Genomic DNA, 13,314 nt, shown 5'->3' on the forward strand with positions numbered 1-13,314 from the left:
AAAAATGTTATTTGAGAATAAATTGATCATTAAAATGATAAATAAATAAATAAAAATTCATGTCCAAACAACTCACCAAAGTGGAATTTGGTTATTACCAGGATCCTGGATGTAACTTACGGAAAAGATATCATGTCAGCCTTGATCTTCGTTGCCTTTTGCATATTAGTTATAACATTTAACTTCTTTGGAAATTTTTGCTTTAACTCAATTGTCATTTTGGGATAAATTTATAATCATCTCATCTTCACAACTGGTACTCATCCGACGTCTATCACCATTGTCATCCTTTCTTCATTTAAAATTTTTTTGCAAAATCTGAAAATTGAATAATCCTTCCTCTTTTTTTTTTTTTGCCGTTTACCATCATCAATATTCCTAAAAGACCAAATTTTGGATGCTCCTGCAAGAAGTTATACATGTGCAAATAGTAATCTGTAGTAGAAAGAGAACTCAACATGCAAACACAATTATGGCTTGTAGGGACTACTAAATTTGTAAGATCCATGGGAAGCTTTGAAATCTAAGTAGATGCAAGCAAGGCTCTTCTATCTTGAATTTTAAAGGTAAAAATATATCGTTTTATAACATTGATGTTTCAAGATCATTTTAGATAATAAACGATGCATTTAATTAAAATTTTAAATAACCAAAATAGAGTTCAGGACAGAGCCCGTCATAATAGTAATACAGACCCAAGGAATCATAGAAGACTTAAAGACATATCAGTAGGGGCCTATCAAAACACAATCTTGTTGTAGATATGCCTATTTTCTTGCAAGAGCATCCGCACTCTAAAACTCCCCCCCACCTTGATCAAAACTACAACCGACTCTTTGAAATTCAAAAGCAGAGCATAGCAGATACATATTTGCTGATGCTGCATCATCAAAATTCCCACATGAGAAAGAAACCCTTCCAGTATGAGAATTGTACCAGCTAATGAGTAAATAAACGTAACCTTTAAACAAGAACCAAGTAAACTGGAATATAGTCCCAAAAGTTGTTGGTTGGGACAGGTAATGAGAAAACAAAAAGAAAAAAGTTCCATCATTATACTACTTGTCACATACCTCCAAGAATTTAATACTTAATTTTCCATATTAAAGAGGAATGTGAGGCATCAACTGCATACTTTAGTTGAGGTGGCAGTGGCACACTTGTAGGTATTGTATGTTCTAACTTACACCTTAATGAAAATATCAACTGTTTATGCCGTGATTCTTTTCTCTTCAATACTTGTATATATGCATATAATCCAAGCCATTCAACTTCTTCCTCCAACTGAAGTATTGGCCGGACATCAGAAAAATGTTATGCAGAACACATCTGTTTCTTTATGAGCTTGTACATATACCTAACAAGTCAATCAATAAAGACAAAGAACTGAAAAAATAGTAGAAAATAAGTAAATTTAAATTTGATAATTAAATTTTATAGTTCTTCAAATTTAAAGATTGTGTATACTGCACATGGGGCTTCAACAATGCTAAAATATCAACTAAAAACAGCACAGAAAAACTGCTCTCAATAAATCAAGTTTATTAACCACATACACTGTAAGATAAACAAGAATTACATTCATACCTCAGAGATCTTTCAATAATGTATAAATAGAATCCCGCATGAAGTTTGCATATGTACGATAAGTCACAAACATAGCAATGAAACTTCATTGCACATACCAGAAAAGCCTGATATATATTTAATCTGATAACAGCTACGGAATTAATATTTGAATCAAAGAATATAGGGTGGCATTTAGGCCTCATAAAGCTACACAGCTTTGCCCTCGGATGGCGGCCTGGTTTACTTTGCCAGCTGACAGTAAGAGTCGAACATAAATGATTATTCAGATACCTGTTTAGCATATGGAACAAGTTAATTGGGGAAGAAATTGAACTTTCACAAATTCTGGCTGGAAAATCAATAAGAATTAGAATTAATAAATAAAATAAATCAAGCAACAGCCAAAAGGAAACTCTCAAGTATAATTGTTTGGAAGAAAGAAGATATACAACCAAATAAGAATGCTAACATACAATTTTGAAAGTACCAAATGTTAAGGCCTTAAGGGCAGTACTTATACATCAATAATTTTTTGATAATTTGATAGTTGGGGAATGAGGAGTTTTGAACCTGGATGTCTCATGTTGGAAACACCAGGAAATGCCAATTGAGCACATGGCTCTTGGCAATATACATCAATAATATTTAGACTATAGACTACAGTCTGTGCAGTGTCATGTTATGTACACCTAATGGGTAGCCTGACAAGGATTTGGAACCATTACAAAGGTTCAAATGATTGTGTCCCAATCTTAAGCATCTGAAGCTAAAGCCCACCAATAAAACAAAAATGTTGATTATCCATCAAGACACCACTAGGTAAATTCCAAAACAGAAGATCATAAGATATATCTGGCAAGTAGAAAGACAACAAAGTAAGTAAAATGTATATACGAAAATTAACTTTGTGTAGTCTGCCTGAACTTCTAGAGTGCAACAGTTGAGAAGCAATCCACACCATCGAAGAAATGAAATGCCATCTTCACCCACATATGCCCTGCTTGATGGAATCCCTGATAACTGTCCAATATCAAAATTATGAGAAAATTTGTCATCATTCATGTAGCAGTTGTACTCACAAAATCCTCTTTGCAGCCTGGAAAAGAAGCTAGCAGCCTGCTTCTTTGAGGTTGAAATGAAAAGATAGTTATCAGTAAACCTAAGAAGTATATATCTATCCACGCTACTTTCCTCTGAAGAAGCATCCATAGAAATATGTCTTCTAGATATATCTTTACTGGCACCTTTACTAGTTTTTTCAAGAAATGGAATGATCAAATTCCTTTCCAGATGTCCAATGTATAATGAGCAAAGCAGAGGTGACAAAGCACTTCCTTGAGGAATACCTACACCATGCACGAAAAACTTTTTATCGAATTGCAGTACATTGTACTTAACATGTTCCTTTAAAATGAAAAATAACTCTTCTTTTTTCACATGCCTGCTCCACTCCTATAAGAAGAAAAAATATTAAACAAAACTTAGCTTCCTCAAAAGAGATGATTTCTTTACAAGTATAACGATTAAGAAAAGAGGCATTTCATTTTTTCCGCTTTAAGTATGCGTTTGGATACCGTTTCTTTTGCTGAAAACTGAAAACATTAAAAAAATAATTTCTGCAACACTGTTCACTCTTTTAACACTGCAGCAAAGCCTAAATGCACTGTTCATGTCGCTGAGCTGGAAAAAAAAAAAAAAAAAAAAAAAAAAAAAAAAAAAAAAGGGCAAAAACACCAAACGCAATCAGCCATCAGCTATCCAAACAGAGCTTAAAAGTCTACTGTCCCATTCAGTTGACATCTACTTGTGGAGTCCACTAGGATGATCTGACACTTAGTTTATTGAAATATTAAGTGATGTCTGTTGCTTCAAGCTAATAGCAATATCAATTGATAGGGAATGAAGTGGCATTTACCTTTTCAACTATAACAATCATTACATCTGCACAAGTGAATGAAAAAGATACATTCAGATTCAATTTCTTTTTAAAACATAATTCTCAGATATCATTGAATTATCCTTCCACCTTTACTTCACCAAATGCAGATTGGAGGATAAAGGGCATGCAAGATCCCCACTAGAGTTCCATGTATAAGGGTATGAAAGAAAAGTGCAGTGACATGAATAGTTCAGGCTCGATCAAATTAATCCCTATGCATAGGGAAGTAAATGATATATTTTCATTAAATGCAGAAATGATGAAAAAATCCTTAATTGTGTACGTTGGTAACATGTAGTGTGCTTAAGGAAATTCACAAGTCAAGGACCAAATTGAGAGAGGAGTTTGAATCAAAGAACGGCTACACTACGTAATGGGCAGAACTGACCAAACTGGAATACAGGCATGGTGGCAGCTCTTCAACAAACTAGATCAATTTTCACTGTCAAAATTTTCTGGAAATGGGTAAATCTGCCACAGGAACTTCTGCATGGCTGCTTTTAGTCTTGGGCTGTTAGTGATGCAAACAGCAAAGTTTTCAAAAAAAAACAAGGTTAAACACCAAGAGATTCATGATTTGTGGTCAAGTTTTGATGCAGGCCTTCCTTGGCATCTTTCATCATAGGTTATTTTAATTATCATGGATGCTTGATATTAAGAGCCCGTTTGGTACAATAGTTTTCAGTTTTTTTGAAAATACGTATGGGTGAAAAAGTGTGTAAAAATAAGTATAATGTTGTTTAAAAACTGAACACATGTGTTTGAACTCGCATACCAAACGGGGCCTAAGTATTTTTAGTTTAGAAAGTTGTTTGTTTAGTTTTGATAGTTTTACTTGAATAAGGGCAATTTGGTAATTTCTAGATTTATGGAATGGGCTGTCCTTGGTTGTACTAAAGGCCCATGAGTCTTTTTTTATGTTTTCAATCCTTTCCTATTTGGTTTAAACATTCTTAAGTCTTTTTTGTTTGTTATCAGTAATACTAGTAGACGAATAGCTTATTTAAAGTCCTAGTCCTAGGAAAGGATTTAACAGTCGCCAACATAAGGCTTTCTTGTAGTAAATAATAATTATAGAGAGCTTGATTTTAATAAAATTTCAGCATCTTATTTGAAGCTTTGGGGGTGTGAGTACCTTCTCATACCTAAGTGTTATTGCTAAGGAAAACCTAAGAGTGATTGTCCTAGTGTTTTTTCTTTCTTTATTTCATGTTATCTTCATCTTTTTTTTAATAGCAAACAGCCATCAACCATTCAAGATCTAATCAAGAATCTAATTTAATGCTGAATTTCTAAAGACCCTACATCAGTTAGGATAAAAGCTTGATGACAGTAGTAATGTGGAAGAGAAAGAATACTACCCAGTCATCACAACATTGATGCATCCAAATATCTTATTACACCACATAGATAGACCACATGGGCTACAAATACTTTATTCTTTATCCCCTTTAATGTACATCAATGCATAGCTAACATAGGCTGCATATGCTTGGTGAATGAGCACATTAGGGGGACTGAGGAAAGTTGGTTCACTAGTCAAAGCATAACAGACCTAAGACTAAATCTAAATGACCCAAATACATCTTTTAAGACTAAAGTACCCTTTTGGCCCTTGAAGTTTTGGTTTGGTTTCATTTCAGCCATTTACATTTCAAAATTTTCATTTTGGCGCTTCATTTTTTATTTCATTTTCATATTGGCCTTACTGTCCATTTCCGTTAGTAAACTTTCTCTCTCTTTTTTTTTTTTTTTCTTTCTTTGACAAGTATAATATGTTATTTTGCCTACAATAAGGGAATAACTACATTCCACAACATTATAGAGCTAGTATTTCATGAATAGTTAAATCAAAGGACACTTAATGACTAGATTACTAAAGGAAATGGATGGTAGGGCCAATATGAAAATGGAATCCAACATTAAAGACCAAAATAAAATTTTTGAAACTTATTAAAGGGTTAAAATGAAAACAACCCCAAACTTTAAAGACCAAAAGTTATTGGTAAGTAACACATGTATCCAACGGATCTTGAACCCACAACCTCACCCTCCACACTTTACCATTACAAGGGAAGAGGTGTCATTTGAGCTAGAGCTCATCGGCAACCCAAATACACTTTAGTTGACGACTAAATAAGAGTCGCAACCAACTAACCAGTTCCTGGGCCATAACAAAATAGACAAGAATACCCTTGTCATTCAGTACAAAACCCAAATGAGTGCCCGTCAATCTCTGCAAGTCCCAAAATTACCCAAAGGGTAGCACAATCAGCTGGGCCTAGGAACCACACAAAAATCTCTGCAAGTACCAAAACTATTTTCATTTCGTAGAGAGCTTCATTTGAACATCAAAACTTCTAGTACTAAGAGCTATGATTTGATCTAGAAAAAAAGGTAGCCCCCACTATTTTGCAAAATCAGTGACAAAAATATAAATAATAAAAGTCCAACTCAATAAATTGCTTAAGGTGCTTGCAGGATTCTAAAGACTATTTGTATATTGCAGGCACTATGCGTGAATGTGAAGGTAGTAGTTAGAACGGTGGTAAGAGCTGAAACTATGTGACATAGCTGATAAAAAGCAAAAGCATTAATCCTTAAAATATTCAATGGAAATAGAAAAGATCTATTAGAAAACATATCACCAACTTTGCTTGAAGATTGACTTGAAATAGTTACCTGGTTAACAAAGACTGTGCAGTAAACGGTAAGGAACAGAGGATGTGACTTTTGGAGTGCTCATATTTTGATCCATCAAGACAAGGTTCTTGTGAACCCACAAAGATTTCTGTGTGCAGACTACTTGATGGGACTCTTTAAGAAGATATTCATCTTTCTGTAGGATATCTTTCATTACAGTAAGCAGCTTATCCTGATCAATAGAATCAAATGCTTTTCATACATCAGAAACAACAACAAATGCACCAGGCATAATTACCAACCTATTTTTCAGACCAATTAGAAATGGACATAACTTTCTGTAGACGTCATTGTAATCAAAAACTGATGATCCCAGCTTCTCGGGTTCTTCCAACTTTATTCCTTTTAAGACAGCGTGTGTATCACGAAGAACAATATATAAAGACTTGAATTGATTAAATTTAACTTTCTTTGGACAAGGTTTTCCTTTTCCATGCATTCCACATGATTGATTTTCCAAAGAGGATTTTTGTGTTGGCATTCTTGATGAGGCTTTTAGATTTGCCAGCATCCTCATATCATTTCCTTTGGGACGAAGTCTTAGCTTCGAGAAACCAAATTTTCTGTTTTTCATAATATTTCTAACAGTCACATCATCCAAGTCACGATAGCCCTGATCTTTCAAGCAAGTGATGGCGTTATTTATCATCTTCTCCCAAACTGACTTCCTATAATAATATATATCTTGATTCCCATGCTCAGTTTCAGTGACATATAAGTTTGCTCGCACCAGTGGTACTACTAGACATGAAAAGAGCCAAAAGATCCAGTTTTCCAGAAGTTTATGTCTCAAATCATATGCAGCATCATCCAATCTTCTGGTTCCTTATGCATGCCAACACTCACCCCTGTTGCATATTTTTGCTTTTGATTACTAAAGAAACATGAAAAATTTTGAGTTGATAGAAATGGGAACTCTGATACTTTTAATTTATGCATGCATTTCTTTAATGCGAACTTCTCAAATCTTCGTAGTTGAATAAACTGGGCAATATTTCTCCTTAACATTCTCCAGTTAGGAGTTCCTAGCAATTCTGTAGGAACTATACTCCTGATCACTGCCCATACAAATGACACTACCTGACTTCTCAAGCAATAGCAAGTATTTGCTTCAAACTGAGGTTCAGTTTCCTTGCAATATGCAGTATTAAAACCATGAGATTTCTCAGGAACGTTTTTCTTTGATTCACCCTGAAATGAAAATTTCAGAAGTATTATATTTTTCTTAGAGGAAGCAAGACGTGATTAAATTAGAGAGATACCTTAAAGGATGTACAATGCAGTGTGCAATTCTATGATGAGCTCCCATTTAACAAACCCCCCTATCCCCTGAAATGAAAATTTCAGAAGTATTATATTTTTCTTAGAGGAAGCAAGAAGTGATTAAATTAGTGAGATAGCTTGAAGGATGTGCAATACAGTGTGCAATTCTATGATGCGCTCCCATTTAACAAAACCCCCCATCCCCTGAAATGAAAATTTCAGAAGTATTATATTTTTCTTAGGGGAAGCAAGAAGTTATTAAACTAGTGAGATAGCTTAAAGGATGTGCAATACAGTGTGCAATTCTATGATGAGCTCCAATTTAACAAACCCCCCTATCCCACCCCCACCGCCCCACCCCTGCGTGCCCCCCCAAAAAAAAAAAAGGGAACCAACGCCCCCCCCCCCCCCCTCTAAAAAGAAGAAAGAAAAAAGAAAATTGCATAGTCTTTCAGTTTCCACAATTATCAAGGCATGGATATGATGCACTAAGGTGTTCAAAATGCATAGGAAACTGAGCAAGGTGTAACCTCATAATGTAAAATTGAGAATGCTAATTATGCCTTCACACAACTTATACACAACAAAATAGTCCCAATACTTAACTTAAAGCTGGTGCTAGATTTTCCAGTATCATTTTATTCTGGAACAGCACAATGCTTATCCAATAATCTCAGATGTTGGCAACACCGTGTCCTGCGTACAACCCTCTTAAACAACTTAACAAGTGAGTGGTACCTTCAGAACCAAAAACAAGCAGTTAAAGCAGAACCACCCACCAAAAATAAAAACTGATGTATTGGCTTCAAGTGCAATTATTTATTGCCCTAATATGATCACAAACATGTCCATATTTTATACGTCAGTAAAAGTTTTCATGTATCTGTGCTCTAAGACACAGTATGGCTTCCATCTGAAGAAGCTCATTTTAACGGTAACCATCATTTCATTCCAGACTTTAGTCTGAAGTATGAACATTGGCTATAACATTGTTGTCCCTTTTGACCTTAATCCCTTTCAGAGCCTTTAAACTGCAGTCCTGGTACTTGTTGAGCAAACATTGTCATTACTCATAATTGAAAGTTTGGAACTGTCTCATGCATAAATCTCCTATTCTATCCAGCAAAGGAGCTATTTAACGGTTCCATATCTAAGAGCTTATAAGAACCATGTAATCAATATTATACAGTAAGAAGAAATTTGGATGGTAGAGATCAAATCATTAAACTGAAATTAACATGCATGCCACTTCAAAAAACAATAATTGTGCCATGACAAATCAATAAAGGCCTATAAGGTTTCATCATACAATTAAAAAAATGATCCACAACCAAAATATATGAATATGCCACTTACATGCATGCTCATTTGTTGACACAAAAGCCACTACTCTGGCAGCATGGCATTTCCTGAGTTGAATTTATCTCAGATAAGCCAAAGATATTGCCAATAAGAAATTTTGCACCAACAATATTTGACTTTAGAGAATTTAGTATATCTGAAGATTATTAAGGTACTGTGTTCTTTTGCACCAAAGAGAAAACGTGGCAGAAGCTCATAGCATCACAAACTTTAAGGTCAAACTGTGTTTCTTTGGTAAATAAAATGCATAATTGCACAACAAAAGAAGAAATAAAAAAAATACAAGGGGTATTGACAACCAAAGTACCATTAGTTGCCGATCATTCAGTCTATCAAGTCAGGTGAAAACAATGGAATGAAAGGCAATTTTATAATGGAGAGAGGACAAATTAGCTACATGTACATTTAAAATTGAACTAGAGGATACGTTTTCCTGGAAACATTGATGAAGAATGCTCCATGTCATAAAACATGGATTTCCGATTAATATAAGCCCCTTTGGTGACTACCAGGGGCTTAGGAGATTTTGATACTGAAAAACAAGGCATCTGCAGAATAGATCATATCCAAAAGGAAAATTTTCAAAAGCTAAAAAAATAAATAAATAAACAGTAAATATCAGGGAGAAATGTCTATCATTGCATTGAACAAATCTAAATGTTCACTAGAAGGCATAAAGTTATTCAATCTTCTTAATATGTGTAATGAGTATAGATCAACCAAAACTTAGTCTCTCTAACCCTCTTGAGGCATAGGATCTTTTAGTCACTGACAATCACATCTATCTCAGAATCTCCAAGCCAACAAACACCATTCTAGCCATGTATGTGTTAATATTGATTATGGTACTGATATCTCCTAATTGATGTTCCACTTCCAGCTTCTGTTACTTTCTTAGAGATGCTCATTAACCAGAAGAGTAAGCCTTGACATACTGCATCTTGTTCTTGTGCTCAAGCAGGCACCATGAGTAAATAGCCACAACTACCAGCTGAGATTGTTTGGCTGTATGTCTTATGTTTGCTACATTGCTGGGGGATTACTATTTCTGCACCTAAACCCTTTATTCTGATAATAGAAAGGCAATCACTATTAATCCAGACTTTCATAATGATAACACAACAGTGACACTCAGTTTGTCATATACAAAAAAATGCAAAAAAGGAAATCAATGTAGCTGTAAATGATTGAAATGTTTATATACAACGTAATACACAAACTCCATTATCAAAATTCAATGGGATGTTATCATGTCATGCTCCAAAAACCTTTGATAACAATTTACAAAACTAACAGAGTTTGATGTTTAAAGTATTCCATAATGTGTTGAAAAAAAGGTACAATTCGATTATCAATTCATGGGGGGATCATTAATATAAGTGTATCCGTGCTAGGCACACAGCATATATCTAAAAATCTTCTAGATCAGGCCACAATATTAGGTTTCATGTACTAAGAGAACCTTTCTCTTTCTATTAGTAAGTTACACGGGCATTTAGTGAGCCTTGAACCCTCAAACTCACCCTCCAACCATTATTGTGGGAAAAGGAAGTGCCATTGAGCTAGAGCTAACTGGCAGAATGGAACCCCTCCAACATATCAAACCAAAATTGAACTTGACAGAAAGATCCTTTGTAGGGAATCACCTTTTCACAACTATTTAAGCAAGAATTCACGTCATCCTGGAGCCTCCCAGACACGCTATCTTTTTCTGTAAGAATTCTTGCAGAAGAAGTCTTAAAACTGATTTCTTCAAAATTTAAATGCCTTCGCTTTCAATGACGCAGCCAACTAATTGGCCTTGAATGCTTTCTAGACTTTGCCGCTATCTGATTTGAGATTTTTTGAAGTTCCTCATTTGAGTTCCCTTCAGTATTATTGGTACCAGTTCCAATAATTGGTGTGACTTACTTCCAATAAACTCGTTCGAGAACGCTTGTTTCCATGAAGCCAACTAAATGATATTGAACAACGCCTAACATTGGAGCCAACACAGTCTCTACTGAATTTCTGTATTTCTAACATTGAGTTAGCACCATCAACTAAAGCCCTCTTCTTGCTGGATCCTGAGAAAAGTTGGGAAAAAAATCACCATTTGTACTCCCATCAATCTTTAAGAAATGAGATGTTATATAATGACTGAACTATCTAATGCAAATACAATAACCACAAAAGCAAAAAGAAACGACGACAACAAGAAAAGGGAAAGATCTATTAGACATGAACGTCCACAAGATGATGGGAACAGGTCAGGAATGAAAAGACCAAGAAAGAAGCAGGGCTAAAGTCAGAAAGAGGCTACCAAGCAGAGGATTAAAATATCAAAGACTAGGTTGCATTTGACATTGGCTGAAAAATGAAACTTTTTTACTATTTAGATTATTTTTGTTACTTATGAGTTCTATTACACTTTTTAGGACTATTCATAATTCCACTCTTCTATTTCGGCTAGCTTTTAGTTGTATTTGCAGCACTTCCAGCAAAAACATTTGAGGCATAAATCACTTATAGGAGGACCTGATACCTGATAATGTTTCTTACAAGGAACTGGCAAAAATATTGATGGGTACTTTAAAAGATAAAGCATGACATCATCCCCAACCTGCATAAAAAAAATAAAAATAAAATAAAAAAATGCAAGTTTCACCTTATTTCATAGTAAAAATAGGTAGCCATTGATGTAGATGTTAGTTAAAAAAAAAAAAAAAAAAAAAAAAAACAGAGAAGAAGTACACTTTGTAAGAGAAGAAACCAAGCTGGAGAGCATAGAAGTTCCATAATGGGGATCGAATGATTAATCTGTAAACCCCATTTCCCAAAAAAGGTTGATAGCAGCAACATAGTAAGCAGCACAATAATAACAAGTAAAGAAAGAAAGAATGGAAAAATTTACTAAATAGCACATAACCAAACTTATTTAGTTATATCGCACATTTTTTGAATTCGAGTTTGCTTGATTCTGGAGATTCATTTGGAGTTTCATTTACAACATGAATTTGACGAACTCGAGTTCCATAAATACGTTACTAACTTGACTTAATGCTTTTTTTCTTAAATATTTCCAAAATTCGTGCTGTTTGGGAAAAAAAGGCCAATAAAGAAAGCTTGCCTTATCATAACCATTGCAAAGAGCGTTAGAAGACATGGGTTGCTCAGAAATCAGCATTCAATGGTCCTTTGCACAATCTGATAACATAATGATTGAGTGTGAGTGCGTGTGTATAATGTAGGTAGAGAGAGAGAGAGAGAGAGAGAGCTGAGATTGGGACCAGCGAGAGTGGGGGTTGAAATGCGAGAGAGGAGGCGCATTTTCAGAGAGCACAAGGAAGCATTGATTCAAGAGCTTCCGGTACTGTGGGGGGTCCTTCTCGTTTCTCACCAATGACGAAATCGAGGAAGGCAGCGGCGATTCGATGGTGCATGCCAGACTCCGCGCGCGCTTGCGGAATAGCCGCCATAGCACCTCCGTAACCATCCTCCTCCGTTTCTTAGTTTTACCCTTTTTTTTTTTTACCAACACCAACAGGGTTTCTCTCTTTCTTCTCAAAATCACAAAAAAGATAAGGAAACTTTTTTTTTTTTTTTGATTGCCGCTTCACTGCCTCAAATCAAATCAAATGTAATAATAGCAGGTAAAGATTTCAAATTTTCAATCCACCGTAAGTAGTGCCATTGAAATGACATTTCGGCGCCATCAATAACAATGATAACGATCCTCGCGTAAAAATATTATGAATGTATTATTTCGATATACTTAAATATACATTAATGTATAAGTATGCATTAATAATTGTTTTGACACACTTCTAATTTCTCTTGAAAACTTTTTCAAGATTAATGCATACTTTAAGCGTTTTTGTTATATTAAGGGTCCGTTTGAATACCGTTTATTTTGTTAAAAATTGAAAACAATAAAAATAATAATAAAAAAACTTACTGTTTACGCATTTGGCACTGTTCATAAGCCTAAAATCACTATTCATGCACGTATAGGAAAAAAACGCAGAAAACGCAACGCAAGAAATGCAATACCCAAACGCCACCTAAATTTAATAATTTTCATTTTTTAAAAAAAATTTCTTGAAAATTAAAAAAGTATTAACAATTTTTTCAACTCCCGAAAAAATGTTTTCAAAAATAAATAACTTAATATGTACCTTAAAAACATAAATTAATCTAACCCTTCATGTATTACAGTACCATACTAGTGTACCATTACTATCACAGAAGGCAGTAGCTTTAGGCTCTAGGCCTTATCAACTCTCCTCTTTAATGTTTTAATAATATTTTATATTAGATTTAAAAATTTGAAAACAATAGTTTTCTATTTTGTTACTTCGATTTTAGTAAATTAACTATTTTTTTAAAATAATAAGTAAATCAATTATAATATTTTTATGTAGTATAACTTGTCTCACTCTTTTTTAAAAGTTACCATGACTTTTGAGTAGAGTTATGGTGTGCCTTTGTGTTAGAAT

General features: G+C 34.4%; 1 protein-coding gene across 1 annotated transcript; it reads right to left on the reverse strand.

The window, feature by feature from the left end:
* Window positions 1-631: 631 nt before the first annotated feature.
* Window positions 632-12,395, reverse strand: LOC115990639 (telomerase reverse transcriptase-like). The gene is given in 12 exon segments (XM_031114450.1): window positions 632-1,357; window positions 1,588-1,860; window positions 2,474-3,021; window positions 5,667-5,744; window positions 6,198-7,021; window positions 7,024-7,458; window positions 9,264-9,384; window positions 10,748-10,790; window positions 10,880-10,902; window positions 11,361-11,438; window positions 11,570-11,635; window positions 12,006-12,395. Coding segments are annotated over 12 exon segments (2,838 nt in total). The 5' UTR covers window positions 12,312-12,395; the 3' UTR covers window positions 632-1,314.
* Between the last annotated feature and the right edge of the window lie 919 nt (window positions 12,396-13,314).

Source organism: Quercus lobata, chromosome 5, assembly GCF_001633185.2.
Source record: "Quercus lobata isolate SW786 chromosome 5, ValleyOak3.0 Primary Assembly, whole genome shotgun sequence".
Lineage (NCBI taxonomy): Eukaryota > Viridiplantae > Streptophyta > Magnoliopsida > Fagales > Fagaceae > Quercus > Quercus lobata.